Source organism: Amphiura filiformis, chromosome 4, assembly GCF_039555335.1.
Source record: "Amphiura filiformis chromosome 4, Afil_fr2py, whole genome shotgun sequence".
In the NCBI taxonomy this organism is placed as follows: Eukaryota; Metazoa; Echinodermata; class Ophiuroidea; order Amphilepidida; family Amphiuridae; genus Amphiura; species Amphiura filiformis.
The window spans coordinates 27169120-27190247 of NC_092631.1; the positions used below are offsets into that span (position 1 = coordinate 27169120).

Sequence of the window (21128 nt, forward strand, 5' to 3'; positions counted from 1 at the left end):
AAATTCTGAGTGTGTAACTAGTATAACAGTCAAGTTAGCTCAATCGATAAGGCGTTCAACTATGGTGCGAGAGGTTGCGGGTTTGAACCCTGGCGGTGCCTAGTATGCTCTCGTGGAAAAATCGAGTTAGCTTGAAATTCCCCTGGACAAGGAACTATAACTGCTAATTGTCTCGTTGTAACCCGTACGAAACTCGGGGAGCTGATCCTGGTTGCGATGGTTATTTGTGGAATGTCTAGGGTGTGCGCTCTTAAAGCAACAAAGTCCCTGATTTGTTGTTAAATGGTTTATGGAATGATGTGGTCCGTAGTGGTCAGCGACAACCTGTAAAGTGTGCTGAGGCTTGTGGATCAATGTCTAGGCGTTGTGCCTGTGCGTAGCGCACTATAAATCACTGCGCTTTTTTTTATATAGATATGCCTCAGTACATTTTAACTCTGTGACTACCTTGAGTTCACTTCAAGAAGGTGATGTAAACTGATGTTTAATTCTGAGAGTGTAACTACTTTGACTTTAAGTCATTTTCAGATGTGCAATAGTATATTTCAAATCTTGTGACAACCTTGAGTTCACTTCACCAAGGTGCCATTACAGATAAAGCTGTGACTATTGAGGAGCTAGAGTGTACAATCACTTCAATAGGGCTACCTACACACAGTGTTGCCAAAACTTTTCAGCTCCAAGGCGCGGCACATTGGCTCGCCAAGCCGCGGTAAATGAGTCTCAAGTAGCCCAATTTTTAAACTTCCTAAAAATATTTGGGCGGATTTACCCTAATTTAGAACGCAAATCAACCAATTGGGCGAAAAAGCACTTGACTTCAAAACTTCCGGTACTTAATGGGAAGTTAAGGACCGATCAATAAATGGTCACAAAATCCATTGTAAATGCAATTTCGAGCTTCAGTGACTCAAAACCTTTATAAATCGGCTAAATTGAAAGGAGAATACGTCAAATTACTGCCGCAGCCTGACAATGACAAAAGTAGCCCAATTTTAGGCAAGTAGCGGCATGCTTTTTTGAGTAGCGGCAAGTGATCGCCAAGTAGTCCAATTGTGCGCCTAAGGCGCGGCGTTGGCATCAGTGCCTACACATGATGTAAAACCAGTGCTAACTTCTGAGTACTTATTTATTTTGACCTCATGTCAGTTGTGCCTAGTATGTTGGAACTCTATGAATACCTTGAGTTCACTTCAACAAGGTGCCAATATAGAGAAAAGGTGACTATTTAGAGGCTAGAATGAAAATTGGTGCTAAATTCTGAGTGTGTAACTAGTTTGACCTAAAGTCATTTTCAGATGTGCCACAGTACATTTAACTGGCATTCATAACTTGCATTCACTTCACCAAGGTGCCATTTACAGAGAAGCTGTGACTATTGAGGAGCTAGAGTGTACTCAGCTATCTTGAAATCACTTCAATAGTGTCATTGCATTGCACATATCTGTAACCTTAATGTGCATTCATCTTACCAATAATAAATATCTGAATCAGGCCGCTTTTCTGGACTATGCAATGCACATCTACAGAAACAAATGACTCTCTAAAGGTCAATGCACTTGTTTCAAACTTGAGACTGTAAACATGGTAAATGATAATTGCATTGTTGGGAAAAAGTGCCATTCTCCCATTTGTCATAACCGTTGGTATATAGTTAATCATGTCGCTTAGGCTTATACCTAACTATTTTCGACACTACATGTAGCCACTTGGGTTGGTAATCCTAAAAGCAACCTACTGGCTCTACTACAAGAACAACTGACCCTATATTAAAATTATTTCTACGGATCTAAAATAGTTACTTATTTTAGAGTGTTAAGCTAACAGCCCTATCCTTATAATACTAACATATTCACTAATTACATGAAATTTTGACATGACAGTCCATTGCGTGAGCATCTTAAAACACAGGCACATTTCAAAGCGTGCAATTTGAAAGCTTGCCACACTTATTAATTATGTGAGAAACATGACCGAAATTTATGCAAAATGTACACAAGCAAAAAGAAATATGCAAAAGCTATGCTGATGCAAATTGACATGCAGCCGTTTTTTGAAAGAATTCCATTCAAAAGAAATCATTTTCCTGTAAAGTACAATGTACTCCAAATGCCCACAAGCATGCTAAATCTGGATTCAGCAAGAGTTTTTTTAAAAATAAGCTACTGTTGTCTATATGAAAATAAATATTGTCTTGGATATTCTGACCGATTTGGGAGATTCTATCAATGAGCATGACTTGTCTGAAGAAAGAAATAGTGGCTGCTTTATGTACAATTGGTAAAAGTTTTGTATTCATCAATATTCATTAATATTCAATCATCAGTAATGACTGGCTGGGAACTCTGGTAGTATGTTATCAGTCAGAATATGGTGTTGTCAATGATTCTCTATACATTATGTATGACATGTACTGTATGGTAGAGATATGATTATTGCTTGATTTTTTTATTCCTGTTAGTTGTCCCTTCACCAAAAGATTATGAGGCGTACCCAAAATCACAAAACAAAATTTGTTAAAAATATAAAGACATCATGTTCTTATATGAAGTGATAAATAATTGAAAAAACAAGAAAACAAATACCATACCTAAATTGCGAGTCGTCGACAGATAAATTGTTCTCGGGTTTCTGTAAGAGTTTATATTTGGCTTCTTCAACTTTTTCAACGTCAGTGGCTGGCATGCGATTCCTGGCGTCCATCTGCTCTTTTAGAGGGTTAAATTTGAGTTGGTCTGCTGTCAGCTGGCCACCGACAAGTAATTTGCTAGTCTGTTGGTTGTTGGGCGTCGACGTGAGGTTGTTGCCAACACGTAACCTGGCTGGATTGGGCGTGATGGCGCGGTTTCGTTTTTCGAGTCCTTTTAACTTGGCTTGAGCAAGTTCTGCTTCACCTATGAAATACATAATTTATATGGGTGTAAATCAGTTTATTATTAAATCAAAAGGTGGCTACAATATATGCATATCACACTGCCAAGGTTAAAGTTATTTACTATTAAGTTAAATGGAGATAACTTGGTGCATATCACACTTCACTGCTTCAACTGGGTATGGAAATTTCACAAGAAGTATCTAATAAGTTACAACTTCAGCTGAATACTTAGTCCAGCATCTTAGTGACAAGTATTTGTTTTTCTGACTGATGGCCTGAATGGTTCTTTCATAAACAGGAAAAAAAATAGCCAACTTGGTCAATTAGTTAAATCTCAAATACTTGTCCCTAGTGACTGTAGTAAGAATTAAGCTCTACATGTAATTTGATTATTACAATTAATTCAATGAACAAAGGAAAATACTCTACAACTATACTTCTTCAGTCAGTGATGCTAAAAAACTTCTACAGGAGTAAAGGTCACTTCATTACATATATGGGCATTTTGGGTTATTCCATTTGAAATCCATACAACCCCTATGGAAGACTTGAATTTAATCTTTCGCACAGGCAGTATGTATTCCAAATTGAGTAATCTGAATGGGTGACTCCATTTGAAGTCTACACCCCCTGTGTGGACAATTACGGTCATGTCTAACATAGGTGGTGTATGGATTTCGACTGGAATAGTCCATTGCTTTTTGCATATTAAATATAATGATGCATGTGTATGTGTATTTAAGGATTTGCTAGGGATGAGCTTTGCTGGTTCTCAGTGACCTGTGACTTTGGACTCACAACATCTCTAACTGACAAAGATAGAGGTAGGGGCAGTGATATCTACCCACCAGTATTGTTTACTACCCCTTTGCGCTATCCTAGACTCATACATGAGTGAGTATGAGACCATTAGCTGCCATTATATATCAGGCCAAAGTAACATTTGTCTGCATCTGTACCATCTTTTGAAGACGAATTTTGGTAGAATAGGCTTACTATGTATGCCAAAATTTATTGGACTAGTTGAATGAACATTTCTAATCATCTAATTCTTATCATCCTGATGAACATTTCCAAGCCACCCCTGCATTTTGAATGGACTCACGGACTCCATAAATTTGCATTACACAGATATTCAATACTCAGCGGCTACTTGCATTCAAAAAATGACACGAATAAGAAATAGAAAGGAATTATCAAACCTGTAGTGCAAGGGAAGCAAGGGAAGAAGTTCAAACTTTGAACACACATTTCATATATTTTGTGAGTCTAGGGGCGACATGTAGGGATGACATCAGAAGAACAGATGGAGTGAGCAAGGCAATAACTTTAAAAAGGGTGTTGCCTTCATGTTAGCCTAGTATCAAGACACAGATTATACAGCCCACAGAAATGAAGTCTTGACTATAGGCTAATTCAGTGTATGCTTACACAAAGGAAAAACCGGTAAGACAAGAGGTTCATGGATAATTTATACATCTACTGTAAAAACTTGATAGTTAGCATATGTGCTTACTATCGAGAGCTTTTTAAACATGCAAACATGAAGAGCCCCATCCACAAAAGTGTAAAGGGTTTTGAGCAAATCATTGATATATATATACATGTATTATATACGAGCAAGTAAACCTGCAAATGTGTGTCTCAACTCCATTAGCTCAGTTGGTAAAGCGCCAGACGTTGGTACAATTTCATGTTTTCAAAAGTGCTCGATAGTAAGCACATATGCTAAGTTTTTACAGTATACATCTTCTCTATGGGTATCCAAACATATCATTTGCAATCATAAGTGCCACACTGAAGGACAGCCATATATGAAGATGCAAAGCTATGAACGCAGGCATAATCTTACCATTAGATCCTGTGTGGTAAAACAGCGAGGACAAAGCAGTAAAATAGATAAAGGGTTGTATCATGTAAGTTTTCAAGAACATTAAAAAAAAGTTTTAAACTTGTAAATTGTGTGATATATTTTGTGTGAATATTAAAGAGCCAGGAACAAAATTGCAACTACCTGTACAGAACACTAAAAATATATGACCTCAAGTCACTTCATACATTATTGTACTAATGAACTTTCGCAAGGATTCTACAATAGGCTGCTAGGAAACAGAACTCTTAACCATTAGATTTTAATCACATAGCTAATCTCTTAGTCACCCAGTGCCATATCTTGTCTTGATGATGGGCTGCATGTGAAAAATTACAATTTCACACCATTTTGGCCCATATTCAAGTTAAATTTAGGTGTAAAACATGCCAAACAGATATGCACACTAAAATATTGGTACAATTTCTGCTTGGTAGACCGAGCTGGACAGCCCTATAAGCCACCCTTCAGAGCCCAATTTTACTAATCAAATTCCCAGTCCTTTACACCCTGGCTATGCCAATGTTACATTTTCAAGGTTTAGCTACGAGCAGGGTTGCCAAACCCGCGATTTGGTAGCCCAATTGGGCGACCTTTGAAGATTTTTCCCGCGACTTTTGACAATTTCCGGTCCCATAGAAAACAATGGTTAAGAAAAAAATTGGACGACTTTTCAACATTGGCTCCCGCGACTTCCGCTAGTTTCCTGCCCCATAGAAACCAATGGTTAAGAGAAAAATTGGGCGACTTTTCGATTATTTGACCCACGATTCGGGCTGAAATCTTTTGGCAACCCTGGCTACGAGGTGGATGCAGAGTGTGGACCAGATGTCATGGACAGATCACCGATACTGTAGATTGGACTTTGGACTCACTTTCCCACATGGTCTAAATATTCACAGTCTGTGCATAACAACCATATAGCACTCTAAATCAACCTTTTAGCTAAAACCTTGTAATTAATCACTTGAACCAAGGAAAGTCACCACAATTATTTTCCTAACAGTCAACTTATATACTGCGCCAATAAAATATCCTTACACTTGGAAAAATAATCACAATTCCCAAACTGAACAATATTGGGGTAAATTTGTTTTTTTAATAAATGCACTAGCTAATCGTGCACATTATGACACCACATTGAATCCAATGTGACTTCAAGAAGCAAAGTTACAAGCATTTGAAGGTCCGGTTTTGAAATTGACAAACTGACCTATTCAAAACTCCACAGACTAGACATCTGGTTTGAGAGTGGTGAATGGCTATGCGTTTGGCTTTAATTTAAAACAAAAGGAACAAAATAACTCACATATAAAATGAAAGTTATGAAAAGTACAGAGAAGTAAAAACTGAAATAAAAACTGCTTTAAATAACGCTTCATTGAAGAAACTGTGTTTCGCTTGTTGGAATCTTTTTGCCTTGTATAGGCCAGTTTGTCACTTTTAAAACTGGACCTTCGCTCTATTCAATTGCTTGTAACTTTACTTCTTGAGGTCACATTGGATTCAATGTGGTGTCATAATGTGCAGGATTAGATAGTGCATCTATTAAAAAACAAATTTAACCCAATTATGTCCAGTTTTAAAATTGTGATTATTTTTCCAAGTGTAAGGATACTTTATTGGTGCAGTATATTTCTACTTCACTGTGCATATCAAGGCTCAACAGAACCATGTTGAATCTTAGTGCAAATATATGTTATCTCATTTGCCTCACCTCACTCAGATGTAATGAGATAAATTTATAATAATTACAACTCTTCTGTCAGTTTCTTTTGAAAAAAAGACCTATGTAACTAAAGAAACAAGGTAAAACTTACTCATGCCGCTGTTCATATCAACTGTTTTCGGCTGATCAAACGACGATGACGACGACGACATCATCAAATCCCTATTGTTTGGTTTTCCTACCACTCCGATAACAACTTCCGACGTTGCACCCGTATCGACGTTTCGTCTCGGTCATCGCCTTGCAAACCCCGCCTGCAAGGGATGGGCTCTGAGATGGTGTGACGCGTGTTGCCGAGATACCACCCATGTTAGGCGAGAGAGCTGGCCGAGTGGTGGTCATAGCGTGAGGACTGAGTTCATTGTTTACATTAGCTGCTGTTTGATCTGTCGGTGATGATGGTACTGAATTGATGATGGCAACTTCTGTGCGATGAGTTGTCCTGCGGAAATCATTGGTTAAGAGGAGCAACACAGAATGTGTCAGCTTCTTATTTATTTCTCCTAATTATTTTAGCAAAAAAGTTTACAACTGTAATATGTTTTTTGCAAAACCTCATTGAATGGAACATACGTTAATTCACCTCAGGAAAATAATTATTTTAGCAAAAATGTTTAACCTGTAATGTATTTTTTGTAAAGCCTCGTTGAATGGAACATTCCTTATTTCACCTCATGAAAATATTCTTACTATTGTACTCATAAACATTCAATATTGGGCTATTCCATTTAAAATCCACACTACACCTGTGGAAGATTTTGGAAACACCTTCCACAGGGGGAGCAAGTTTTTCAAATGTAATTGGTCAAAGTTCCCATACTCCCCCTGTTTTACCGACATATTCCACAACTGGAGTGAGTATTTCAAATGGAAGTCACCAAATTGTCTATTCAATTCGAAACTTATATTCCCTCTGTTGAAGACTTGAGTTAAATCTTCCACAGGGGTAGTGTGTATTTTCAATGGAATATCCTATTTGTATACTTACCTATGATGTGATGATGCCTGATATGTAGGCGTACTGTCTGGAGTTATACCGGCAGCCGCTGCATGGGCTGCTGCCGCGTGAGCTGCTTCAGCTAACTGACGAGCTGTATACGGCAAATATAATGTGGGTAGCACAACTGGTTAGAGCAGGACGGTCCATTGGTTAAGGTTTTTGACTATGGTGCAAGAGGTCCCAGTTCAATTCCAAGTGGAAGCAAATATTTATTTTTACAAATTCACTCTAGATCTCAATTTCTGCATCTGAGTGTGTGGCAGAGCCGCAGATGCAGTGGAATACAAAGATCTCACAGCCATTTCAGATCAGGGTAATGCCTGACTGGCTGACTGACAACATGATCCGCCCAGATTAAGTAAGAAACATATATATCTTTTTAAATGGTCAATCACATATGTATGGCTTACAATTACAATTTTCGCAGGTTTTTTTTATTTGTACCAGGCAAGCAACTCATAATACGTATTTAGGGGTAAAAAGATACCATATTTTTGAGAAAAGTAGTTTTTCTGTTCACATTGTTTACGTAAGTTTCTCAATTTGGATTGTTATAAATTCCGCTCAGAATGGGGACATCTGTTGGCCTAATTTGGTCAAATTTTGGGGTACAATTTTGTTGTTTTGGTGGTTATTTTGGATGGTACAGTATTTAGAGGGTGCTGTGAAAAATTTAGTGCACACAAAGCTCTGCTAATTAATTTACATTCTATCCATCCATATGCATACCTCTTTTTTTGTGCATACGACGCTCGTCTTGAGAATCTCTGACTAGGTCGTCTTTCAAACTGCATGCTTCTTCTCGACTTATTCGTCTTGGCTGTCTGGAATTCAGTTCTACCACTGAAATACAAAGGAACATGCATATACAATTGAGCACAAGTTAATGTATTTGCAACTCGTATTTAGACTTCGTATATAAGATTGAACTTGCTACTTGATGCTGATACTAGTGTATAATGTCAGCTTAAAAAGTGAAACAATGAGATAGATGGATATATGTGAGGGAGGGAGGGAGGGAGGGAGAGAGGGAGGGAGAGAGGGATGGAGGGAAGGAGGGGGAAGGGAGAGTGGGGGAAGGGGAAGGGGAAGGGGAAGACAATGAGAGAGTAAAGGAAAGAGAAACACACTATGTAAAATTGTGGAAACAGAATTTTAGGGAAACATATAATAATACAGATGCTAGATTGACAATTTTTTATGCGTCGACTATTTAAATTAAACATTTTTTCAGATATGGACATATGTTCTGAAAGTGTCATTAATAACACACTAAGCTCATACCTATATCTGAATCTGGACCCCATTCTTATAAAACCCTGTCTCTGATTTTGTGTCCTAGCAGGTCCTCTTAGCCTGAAGAAAGCATGATGCTCTACTGCACAGCGCCATAGGTGCTTGCACGCCTTGGAGTTCTCCAAACGGAAGACAAATGTGTGTTCTTGTTCATGGCCCTGACAACAAGAGAAAAAAAATTATGTAAAATATTATTTAGAGAATAAAATGCACCTATCCCCACAGGCGATGCCATTATAATGGTTCCATGCATTATACCAGATGATAGATTCAAGACAAATGAATACCTCTATTGCCTTGTATCAATTAAGATATTTAATATTAAGAAGTAGGTAAATAAAAGGAAATCAGAGATCTTCCCTTGGAATTACCTAAATTTCAGAAAATCAATCCTGCTGTCAGCAAATCTTGTTTTAAAACATTTTCCTTCCTTCTTTTTTTAGAAACCTGTTCAGGTAGCCCCATTTGAAATTCACACTCCTTGTGTGAGATTAAGGTCATGCATTGTAAAGTTGCATAGTGGTGTATGGATATCAACTGAAATAGGTTATTCCTACCAATGTTTGATCATCAGCAACTTATTTCTCCGTCGGTACCATGGCTGATGTCATATAGGCATTACACAGAAAAAAAATGAAACATAAAACTTGACAACTTACATTTTCATCATCTTCTACTACAGCTAGGTTAAGCTTCTTGCCTCTGAAATCTAGCCTCGTCACTTTGGGCCAGAAAAATAAACCTATTTTAGTGTCGCCTTCAAACACCAGGATACCTGTTGGTGTTAATCCTAGCTTGTATTCATTATAATCTTTGCCCTGTAGTAGAAAAGAATGGAGAAAAATACAGAGGTAAATTTAATTTATTATGTGCTGTTGCATAATTCTGATAAAACAAAATTATTAGTTACAAAATTGTATACAAATGATGAAGTTCACACTTTAAAAGTTGCGATCCTTTTTTTCTAAAAATCAGAATTTCAGCAAAAACAATTGATTCTCCAATTCTCCTTGATGTAATTTTTAATCAAAGGACATAGCCAACTCTGGCAGGCAACATGTCAATGTTCATGGTGGACCCACAGAGGAGAGAGAAACAGAGAAAGTACCACCAGTCAAAGTCTCCGCATCATCCGATAATGAGGGCCGATTGTTCCATGAAATGCGACAGGTGAGACTGCTACGCAATTACCGCGTATTTTCATGGTCTATCGCGTAATCGCGAAAACACGCAACGCAGCGCTGGCGTGATTGTTTGACACGGCACGATCGAACAATCGGACCTCATGAATATGCGAGAACTCACCGTATGCAATACACGGGGACTTTGACTGGTGGTACGTACTCTGTAGTACTCTGTGGGTGGACCACATCAAAATGTCCCTTTAAAGCAGAGAGGATATATTACACTTCCCATAATGCATTTCTCCCATTTCAATTTTCTGTCTGATTTGCTATCTAGTGCAACATGGGTCGATAGTGTCGGATATTAATGCACCTCAATGAACAGAGCACATCCAGGTCTTGCAAAATGTGTTTCTTTCTTGACTGTTGACTCACATTTAGCCAATATTTTCTCAAAAGGAAATCAATGGTGAGCATCATTGATAAAATGAAGGGATGTATTATGTTGCAAAGGATTCTGGGAAGGGTAAAATATCTTCTCTGCCTTTCAAGTACATTGTTACAAATTGTAAAAAATAAATAGGTACATGTACACATATAACCAGTTCTTGGTCTCTATAAATATATCAGGTAGCAAGAGCAGATTAAGCATGATGCTGCCTGGTTGATAGGTAGGTCAACTTCGCTCAACTAGTAAAAAGGCAAACAGTGTTTCATTTTGGTTAGAATACACTTGTTGCCAATTGCGTCTCAACTTACACCAGTGTAAATTCACAAAAGCGTGGGCCAGTCACACAACATGTTAAATGTGTAATTGCCATAGGGGGTGACCTAGTTGCATGTTTGCTGTTCAATAGGAACCCACAATGTTATAAGTTTTGCCTATAATGAGTTGATCACTCAAGTGTACCGTATGTCACAGTAGCAGAAGGGAGTATCCCATTATGCTTTGCAGTACCATAATAGAACTGTACAGGCCAATGAAAATGTACACAAAATCCCTCACTTTCAATTACTCTCTTAAATTAATGGTGCTTAGATTTTTGTTTGAAAGAATATGACCCCTGAACTTAGTATTATGAAACTATCCATAGCTCTTAATAAGCAGCTCTTACTCATTTTTTGTATTGGAGCAAGCAAATACACTGCAATGCATGATGGGATACTGCCTTCAGCTGCTGTGACCATATGAATCTTTTATTATCCTCTGGTTGCATTTCAGATCATGATCATCTATCTATACTACTGTCTACCACATACTAGTTCAAATCAATGTTTCACTCAGAATCTTAGAAAGGATTTTACAAGTGCCTTAATCATTTTCACCAAAATTGGCTGTGCAAAATTTTAACATTTTGCACAGCCAATTTTGGTGAATTTTCAGAATTAAAATTCTGAAAACATAAACCAGACCTCTGCCCCATCTGGGGTTCAGTCAGTTCAAATAGCAAATTGCTATAGCCTGGATTTATATTATTATTAGTCAGGTTTTGTGTTGAGTTCTAAAAACTTATTCAAGCATTATTTTTAGAATTTAGCATATGTCACAAGATTAATTTTGCCTGTCCCATGAGCAAACTGCCTGTCCAAAATGACAGGTGGACTGCTAACACCCTGATCATTCAGTACACTATAACACAAGGCTACTGTCACACATACATATGTCTACAGAGGAAAAAATACTTCACTTCAACTAATTAATTAACAATTAACTTGTTCCTTACCATAACACTATGAATATCCACACCGTACATTTCTAACCATTTTGCTTTGTTTAAATAATTCATTTCTGCTTGCGCTGGGTTTTGTCCTCTGTGAAAAATAAATATAAAATGCAACTGGTGAGTAAGGTGATTAATTTTATTTACCTAGTTGTCATATATATGCTTACAAATACTTTGCACATTTTTTTTCAGAGCTTGGGAATACAAATATTATCATTAATAACCCTAAAACTGGTAACATGACTTTTCGCATAAAATTCCATCAAGTTTCAATTACCCGAACACATTTTAAAAGTATTTTTCATTCAAACAACATTCATAGGCTTAAAATATATTTGATATTGATGTTTAATACTCTTTCCACATATCTTTGAAATCTCTAGCAAATCTTGCAAGATCCCACACCCTGTATACCTACCCAGGCTGGAATAGGGTGGGGCTGGGTGACACACAAGGCACACCGTCCCCTACCCACACCACCCCGGTTGATTATGATATGGTTGATTCTGTTCGGTGATTTTCCCAGATATGTAGCAAAGAGGTACCGGTGTCCATTTACATGTTATATGGCCATGTTTGACCTCCCATGTCAGGAAATGCAAGGACATATATAGAACGACACACCCCTGATCTGGACTGATCTGCTTCTGCCAGGGTGCCCGTCTGTCAATTAGTTACAGTATTGACACAGTGACAGACATATAAATATCGGTTATCAATTTGAGTACACATCAAAACACGCAATATTGATAACCTCTTTATATATGCAAAGAACAAAGTATTGTTTTATGAAGGGATGATGACTCAATTTGTTACATTTTGAAAGGTGGTTTGTCATTTTAATAATTTATACACAATAATTATCAAGTAGTCTAAGAGCTTATAACTAGTCATAATTAGCTGGAACTGAGCAATTCTTAACCAAAATTAAAATCTGAAATATTTTACCAAAAATTCAAATAAAATTTTTAAGCGTCAAATACATAATGGATCAAGTTTAATAATGTTGAAGTTTACAGAAAATGCTTGTTTTGACCTTTGACCCAATAATATTCAATGTCAAGTTCTGACTGTTGACATTAGAACGTATCGCGATGAAAATTTCAACCAAAACGGCTCATGATAACACCAGTATGTCGTCACTGTGCAGGAATGTTTTTTGTTTTTTTGGCGTGCACTTTTACTGTTAGTTACCTGTTTTTTCAATAGGTAACAGTGCAAAACATCCAATTTAACGATATTACAAAGATGCCAGTCAGTGATGTCAAAAAATAATGAAATGGCAAAAAAATTCCTGAAAATGTACATTGCCTATACATTTGTACAGATCATCAAAGGAAAATTTCCTGAAGACTAGCAACACTGATATTGTCAAACTTTTCAAAGATAGTTTTTATGTGTACCCCCATGGTGTTGCATTTTTCAAAATGATAATTCCCAGGAAAATCATCGCTAGTACCATCTGGCGGTGCTGCGGCGTTCCACAAACAATAAGGAAGTTCTATGCACATGTAGATATCGTGAAGTTGGCAGTCGCATGCATCTTCGAAAATACGGGTAGTGGTACTGTATGATATTTTCAGCATTTATGGAACAGTTTGTTTGAAAATAAAATGGTGGGGCATTTATTGGAGAGGGGGGGGCTTTAAATAAGAAAGAGTACAGAAAGCGTTTTTGCCCAGCGACAATGTGCATTTTGCTATGTGTGACAGTTTTGTTCAGGTTGTGATGAATTTTATAATTTAAACGATGGACTTCTAACTTTTTTTCTTTTCAAGCAGCATGGATATAAATCTGAAATCACAACATTTATACATACTTGAAACCCTTGAATTTGTCCACGATGTCCTCTTCAAACTCCTCCGACTGCTCTGGGACAAATCGAAACTCTGATATCGCTTCTGGATTATGTTCCTCGATGTCATAGTCCCCAAGTTCAGCTGTGGAGAAAAAAAAGGGAAAACTTTAATGATGTAAAGTTGATTTCAATTAAGTTTTTGATCTACACACTATGTAGTGTATATATTGCTTTTGTGTGCATGATTTTGTGTTTTCATCATTTTTGCATTATATAGCTGACTGCAGGGAATTGGCACACATTGCCCCTTGTTCTTTTCTCGTTTGTTTTGTGTTTCTTCCTTTTGATCAGCTGTATGAGATTTGTGTTAAGGTACTTTATAAACCTCTTTTATTCTTATTATCATGTTTTCCAATTAGCCGAATCAGTATGGTAGTTAAGGTATCCAATTATCGAGGTTGTGAATGGCAAATATCGCTATTTCAGAAAATGAAAGTTGCATTACCGTTTCTGCCCCTTCCTAGCATGTTATTGATTCCGATAAGTGTGCAAATAGAAGGAAATTGCAATGAGCTGATGAAGATGACCATGAGAAACATGATTTTTTTATTTAAGAAATAAGGGGTAATGCAGTATGCAGTATCCTTTACACACAAATAATGCGTCTTTAACAGTAAAAACGTACATAATGGCTGAGGCGCAGTCGAACCCATTATTTTTTAAAAACATTTTTACTGCCCTTTGGTACATGTCCCTATCATTTATACTTACATTGCAATGCTAGTGCAGAGAGTTCTACAGCCGTCTCATACGGTGGCTCCAATCTTCCTGTTAATATATCTTGCTTTAATTGCAGAAAGAATAGATACCTGAAACAATAAATGCAAACAAATTCAACAAACTTATCCAATTTATACCAAAAACATAATCCTAAAATCTAACCCCAATCCTTACCTCTACCCCAGGGTCAGAATTTCGTTTCACAGTGCGAGAATCAATCTTGATTCTTGCAGAATAAATTTGAGGAAATCATTTGATTCTCGCAAATCAACTTCAGTGTAAACTACAAAAGTTTGCGGGAATCAACTTTGATTCACGCAAATCTGTTTACGAGAATCTTTGCGAGAATCGATTATCTGATTCCCGCCAAAATTCTGACCCTGCTACCCTAACCCAAACCCTTATTCTAAAAGCTAACCTTCATCCTAAAACCTAACCCTAATCCTAACATAAACCTAACCCTACTATTCTCATCTCTTGGGTGGCAGCACTCTAGTCTTGTCTGTCAATTATTGTTGAAAAAAAAAAGAACGCCTCCACTCTTCCCTTCTCCCACAGATTTAATAAAAGGATGAAGAGTTACATTTTCTCACTTGACATCATAGAACGTGCTATTCCAATTGAAATCCATACACCCCCCTATGGAAGACATAACCTTAATCTTCCACACAGGGAGTGTGAATTTCAAATGGGGTTACCTGAATGGGAGACTCCATTTGAAATCTACACCCCCTGTGTAGAAGATTACGGTCATATCTTCCATAGGGGGTGCATAGATTTCAACTGGAACAGCCCAATGCAAGCAAAGCAGCTGGTGAATAACTTGACCAAGATGTTTCTCTTGTAAGATGTTTTCCTGGATATGCTTCCTCTTGGTACAGCCCGATACACTATCCCACGTTACCTGATTGAGAAGCGCTTTGTCTCTTATTGACAGCGACACTTGGCTTGTAAACAACTATTTTGCGGCTGTTTGATTTCATAGGAAGTCTTAGCATCTCTAATTTTACGTTATCTGACGTGATCAATGATGTACGACTAAAGAGTACCGACTCTGCAATGTTTGCGTGCCATTAATGGCAGGCAAATAGTGTACCTCCGGATAATTTTGTTATTAGCCCAGCAAACGATCGAAAGTGAGTTGTTGCAACGTGTTGTCCTATGTGCTAAGCCCTGAGTGCACAAACCTTTGTAATGCTTAAGCTTTTAAATTATCACTCGATTTCAGGCTCATGCCAAAAAAACACTGTAAGTACAGTACACTATCTGCCCTCAAAAAATCAAAATGGCGGTTTATCATAGTGTTTTAACAGGGTAATTTTGAGTCGGTACTCTTTAAGTATAATCTCTTTGGACGTGATGTAATCATGAGAGTCTGCTATCCCTGACTGAATAGACATTGAATGCGCATCAGTTCTTTTTCAAGTACTGTGATAAATCAAAACACTTAAAATCTTGGAATATCCTGAGAGGGCACATCCTCACATATTCTTCCTTTTCTTTTGGAATATCCTCCTGACTTCCAAGAAAAGATAATAAAATTTCAAACAATTTCAAGAGTTTTAATTTTGTGCCACCTTGAAAGTACAAAAAGCCTGAATATCAGTGTCAAAAACCTTTTTACACACATCAATTGATCTTCCTTGTCTATAGAGGTAATTGCATCTGTCAGGTCTTCCCCAAGCCCAGGTGGATAGTTCAATACTATGAAAGCATAGGCCGTCAACAACATGATGAGAGTAACATTGAGATATATTTGGGTAATGTAAGTGTAAAAGTGGAAATTTTTGCGGTACATTAATTTTCACGCTTTTCGTGCTCAATGCAGCTACCGCGAAAATAAACACATGCGAATATGTTCTTTTTATGTATGGGCCTATGTAAGAAAATTCAAAATCGTGAATTTAAAAACGAGTGAAATGGTTAAAAATCGGCAAAACGCAAAAATTTACACACACGAAAATAACCACTTTTACAGTACACTACACATGCTATCACCAGATATCCATCTCTGCTGTTACTTACCTTGTAAGCTCTTCATGTAAGTTGTTGGGCTCCGATGAGTAGAATTTCACTCGAAATCTCAGTGTGTAGGGTGGACCAACTATATAATACAAACAACAAACAAAACAATTCAGATTTGATTACTATACGTGTAATGAGGGCATATTTCAGCTCAGGCCCATGCAGGATTTATTTTTCTGGGGTACAGGACTTCCAAAAATTGGACTTTTTCTGAATAAATGTGCTTGGGAAGATTTTTCGTAAAAAGTTTACCTTAACCCCTAATGTTCCTTTACCAGTGGCAGCGCCAGGAATTTTTTTCGGAGGGGCATGGGGGGGGGGCAAAGGGGTCAAAATTAGCAAATTTTGTGCAAAATTGCCACAGAATGTGGAAATTTACATGATTTGGGGTTTTTTTGCCTCAAAAGTGGAAGGGGGGGGGGCAAACTGGGGCAAAAGTGGACTGTTGCATGTTTGCTTCATTTGAATCTTTCAACATGTATTGTTATTATTGATGTACATGTTCCTGTTAAACCAAATTTAAAGTCAAACTCGCCACAAAAACAGCCCTAGTCCATTTCACTCAAAAACTGTCCACTGTTGCATTGTACAAGTAATCCAAATATACATGTACAACACAACAGCACCATGCATGTTTGGGTAGCTCAACCACAACTTGGTCTGACCCCATACACCTTCTGACCTTTTGACCTTTAGATGGGTAAGCGATGACAACTGAAGATGGGCTCATTTTTGCCGACTCTACATGTACACCTACTGCTAAAGAGTGTCTTACTTGATGCACACAACATGTATATTGTTAGGGAAAATATTGTGACAGTGGTCAAGAAAACAAGAGTCATACATGCAATCTCCAACTACTTTCATCATCTATATCACCCTACTAGTTATGGTGTAGTACTATAAAATCAGCTCTAAAGAAGAGATTTGAAGTCCATTTGGCTTCCCAAGAGTGATATCAATACTTTGGGTGTGACCGTGTGTATAAATGTAACACCTTTGATCACATGTATAAACGTACACCAGCTCTTGAGTCTATGTGTCCGATTTAATACTACCCGCATTGGATCACGCACTTACATCACTCTCTCAAGGAAGACAATGGACTAGGACTATAGTGTGAAGGCCATTGTATAGTCCATATTTGTCGCAGTATCTCGTGATGCTGTGATGGTGGGTTTCTTTAAATGTAGGGGAAATGAGCGATGAAATTGAAATATACTCATGCTATATAGCGCTATCATAAGGAAGATGTGACTATACCGTTTTATAAATTATTCTTTGGTGTTCACCAAAACTGCTCAGCCAATCAGGAGCGTAAAGCACTGAGATCTCAAAAAAATTCAACTCTCGGTGATAACTAGATTATCCATTAGGCAAAAAAAAAATATTGTTGTGTTGCCCTCAAGTGGAAAAATGGGAAAGTTGGGTCACAGGTCGGATTTCTTTTTTTTTTTTTTTTTTAACCTTCAGATTTTAAAAATCCCTCAAATATTAAATAATGCTTCTTCAATAAGGGGACATTCGCCAATTTTGACTTCTGGATACCTGTTAGACATCAATTAAAGACTAGTCTTTCAATATAATATTAATTTTAAGTGAAAAACATTGATTTTTTGAACAAATCTGTAAAAATCATCATTCAAAAAAAAAAAAAAAAAAATTACGACCCTGATTTTTCAGGATTTAGGACCGGACGGTTGAGGGCAACACAACAATTTTTTTTTTGGCCTTACTCAATGATAACTTTTATCGGTGAGGTTGTTAAACTCTGGTTTTAATCAATTAGGGTTAGAACAATGACTAGAGTTATTACTTCAGTATTCATGGTATTGTGTCTATTGAAAATAGATAATTTAATCCTAATTTGAAAGGGAAATAATTAATTCTGTTTTTCATTATGGATATGTTGTCGTCTTCTTGAGATCCTCAAATATGTTACAAATTTTGCCCAAAATCTTGATTGGCAAAGAATATTCTGAGACTGGGTCAAAGGGACCCACCCTCCCCTCCCTTGCCTACTATATTACTGGTGTACATGAGACCATGCACACTTAACGTTTCAAAACTTTTAAAATATCATTATAACCATATAAAGTTTTGTAAATACAAAATAAAAACTTTCTGCTGTTTTAGGTTGTATTACAATTATCCAATACATCAAAAGCATTTGATGCAATTGATCCATTGCCATGGAACCAATACATGGATATCCAGGTACTGAAACCTATAGCCACCGCCTCATCACAGTTCATTGACCTATGATTGGCTGGCATGAGCAGCAGCAATGTAAACCACAGGTAACCTGATGAAATGGAACCGCAAGCTCAATTTACAAGACTTTGATACCAACGACCCATATAGACATAGCTAAACAACCCATAGAAAGTAACTGTGGATCATTTATAATACATCGGGTATGGTGTTGATTTGGAGGCACAGAGAGGGCCATAGCTATGCTAATTAACCCCATAATTATGTTCAAGTTCAAGAACTTTTGTGCCTTAGAGAGAATGTGTGATGGAATAGAGACTTTTTTTTAAGAGTTACATATGGGTGAGTTAGGGAGTGAATTGGAGTGAGTTGTATATAGGTATGGTGTTGTTTGGAGGCACAGAGAGGGCCATAGCTTTGCCAATTAACTCCATTACTATTATGCACAAGTTCAAGAACTTTTGTGTCTCCCAAAGAATGTGTGCGGGGTTAAAGAGTTACACATGGTGAGTTGAGCGAGAGTTGGGGAGTGAGTTGTAGAGATGATGTTAATTTGGAGGCACTGACAGGACCATGGCATATATTAACCAACCCCATAATTATGCTCAAGTTCAAAATCGTTTATATCTCTGTGTGTGGATCAAAGGGTTGAACATGAAAGAGTTGTTTGCACCTGTGGATGAGATGCAGTCTGCATCACAGGCAGCAACTTAAAACTCAACTCACTTGCATTTATTTCTGAATGGCATGTTAGCAAGTTGTGGTGACATATTGCATCCTACTATTGTAGGGCAAATTGCCTTTGAAGCAAGTTGTATTAATAGTCCTTGCTTCATAGAGAGATTTATGTTCAACACTTCCAATCACCTAAGCATGTACAGTAGTCGATCAGACAAGGTACCTACACATATAAAACATTAGATATGTTCCTCTTGTGGATAGTATAACAGTTATAGTTTAAAGCGAGTTTAACAACTTGAACTCACCTGCATATTACTTGCTATTCAGACAACATCCCCTGTGAGTGCTACATTGTTTCAAACCTTGGGAAAAGCTGTACTTTGAACACGCTACTTAAGGATACAGAGTGAAAACATCACATTTTCTGCAGCATTTTGATGACATGAGACTGGTATTACGTAGCCAAGCCTGAGGGAACCAATTTCAATTTTCCTGATTACATAATTACGTAATTTTTATACAAAAAATCCGTATTAAGATTTGAGACTACTTACTTTTGATTTGCTTCTTTACTGTTTTGGTTGGATCAAGCCAGTGCTGAAAACAAAAGAAAAGAAAAGAGAAGATAAATCAATTAACTTACAAAATGTAATATAATGTTAATAATAATTATTTTACTATTTCAAAAATCAAAGAATTTTGAATTTTGGGAAGCAAAGACAATCTTTTCAAAATGATTAAAGAGGGAGTACAGTTGTCCACTTCAAATTTTTACTTATTTGGATAATGTTGGATTTAAGTATATTTTTCTACTTGAAATAGACTGAACATTTTCTTCTTACTGTTCTCAGGACTGTTCTGCCCTTTAAACCAGATAACATGATTGGTTAAACGAGAGTTCAACTTTCTCCCTATTAAAATAATGATATATTAGAATGAGAAAACTTGCACTCCATCAGGCATTTGTTATGGAAAATCTGCCACATTTCTAGAGAAACTTATTCAGTTACCTACATTTGTATGGGTTAAACTCGAGTTTTTAGAATGAGAGACCTTGTACTTCACCATGCATATCATATGCTATGGGAAATCTGTGACATTTCTAGAGAAACCTATTCAAAATATATGGACAAAACAATTCAACTGAATACATGAGTTAAACTGGAGTCCACCGTTTTGACTAATTAGATATTAGAACGAGAAAACCTGTACTCCTGAATGCATATCATTATGCTTTACAAGGGAAATCCACCACAATTCTAGCTAGAGAACCCTATTCAAAATAACCAGAGAAAACACTATGGCCCACAAGAGCCTCATCCCAATGACATAGTCCAATAACCTCAATTACATAATCATAGTGCAAAATTTGACCTCAAGTTGCAGAATATGAGTTTTTGTACCCAAATCTTCTAAGGTCATTCAATGAATGTACAAATGTATTGGGGTTTAAGAACTGTTCCCCTGGTAGATGAGCATGCTGTGGATCCTAGTAAAATGAATCAACTAAATACATCTATGGGTTAACAGTTCACCTTCTAATTTCTTCCTAATTAGATATTAGAACAAGGGAACTGTTACTCCACCACAAGGCATTAGCCAGAGGGGTGTCCAGTTGTCATTTGGACACCTTGTTTTCAATTTTGGACACCCTAAAATTCTGATATTTATAATGGAGTGAATAGGAAGTGGACACCCTGATTTTGTAGAATGAGGTATTTTTGACCATCTTGGACACCCTAAAGATACCCTCTGGCTAATGCCTTGCTCCATCATGCATATCATGCTACATGTATAAATGGGAAAGTATTTTTAGAGAAACCTATTCAAAATATTACACTGAATACAGTATGGGTTAGAGTCCACCTAAATTTCTTTTTTTGAAATTAATTGTCACAATGAGAAACTATATTTCTAGCTAAAAGTTCCAACTATTTCACTACAATTTTTGTACTTACACAGTAGCCCCATTTGCACAATCAGATGAAACTTTTCAAGTTGTGTTAGTGTTT

At 37.1% G+C, this 21128-nt stretch overlaps 1 protein-coding gene across 1 annotated transcript in view; it reads right to left on the reverse strand.

The window, feature by feature from the left end:
- The window catches only part of LOC140150094 (uncharacterized), a 68545-nt gene that overhangs the window by 19962 nt on the left and 27455 nt on the right, over positions 1-21128 (reverse strand). Inside the window, exons 3-14 of the mRNA XM_072172099.1 lie at positions 19671-19713; positions 16222-16300; positions 14188-14285; positions 13438-13558; positions 11619-11706; positions 9430-9588; positions 8759-8928; positions 8181-8317; positions 7463-7565; positions 6844-6916; positions 6566-6704; positions 2591-2894 (exon numbers count right to left, since the gene is read on the reverse strand). Of these exons, the coding sequence (XP_072028200.1) occupies positions 2591-2894; positions 6566-6704; positions 6844-6916; positions 7463-7565; positions 8181-8317; positions 8759-8928; positions 9430-9588; positions 11619-11706; positions 13438-13558; positions 14188-14285; positions 16222-16300; positions 19671-19713 (1514 nt within the window). The remainder of the gene's footprint in view (positions 1-2590; positions 2895-6565; positions 6705-6843; positions 6917-7462; positions 7566-8180; positions 8318-8758; positions 8929-9429; positions 9589-11618; positions 11707-13437; positions 13559-14187; positions 14286-16221; positions 16301-19670; positions 19714-21128) is intronic.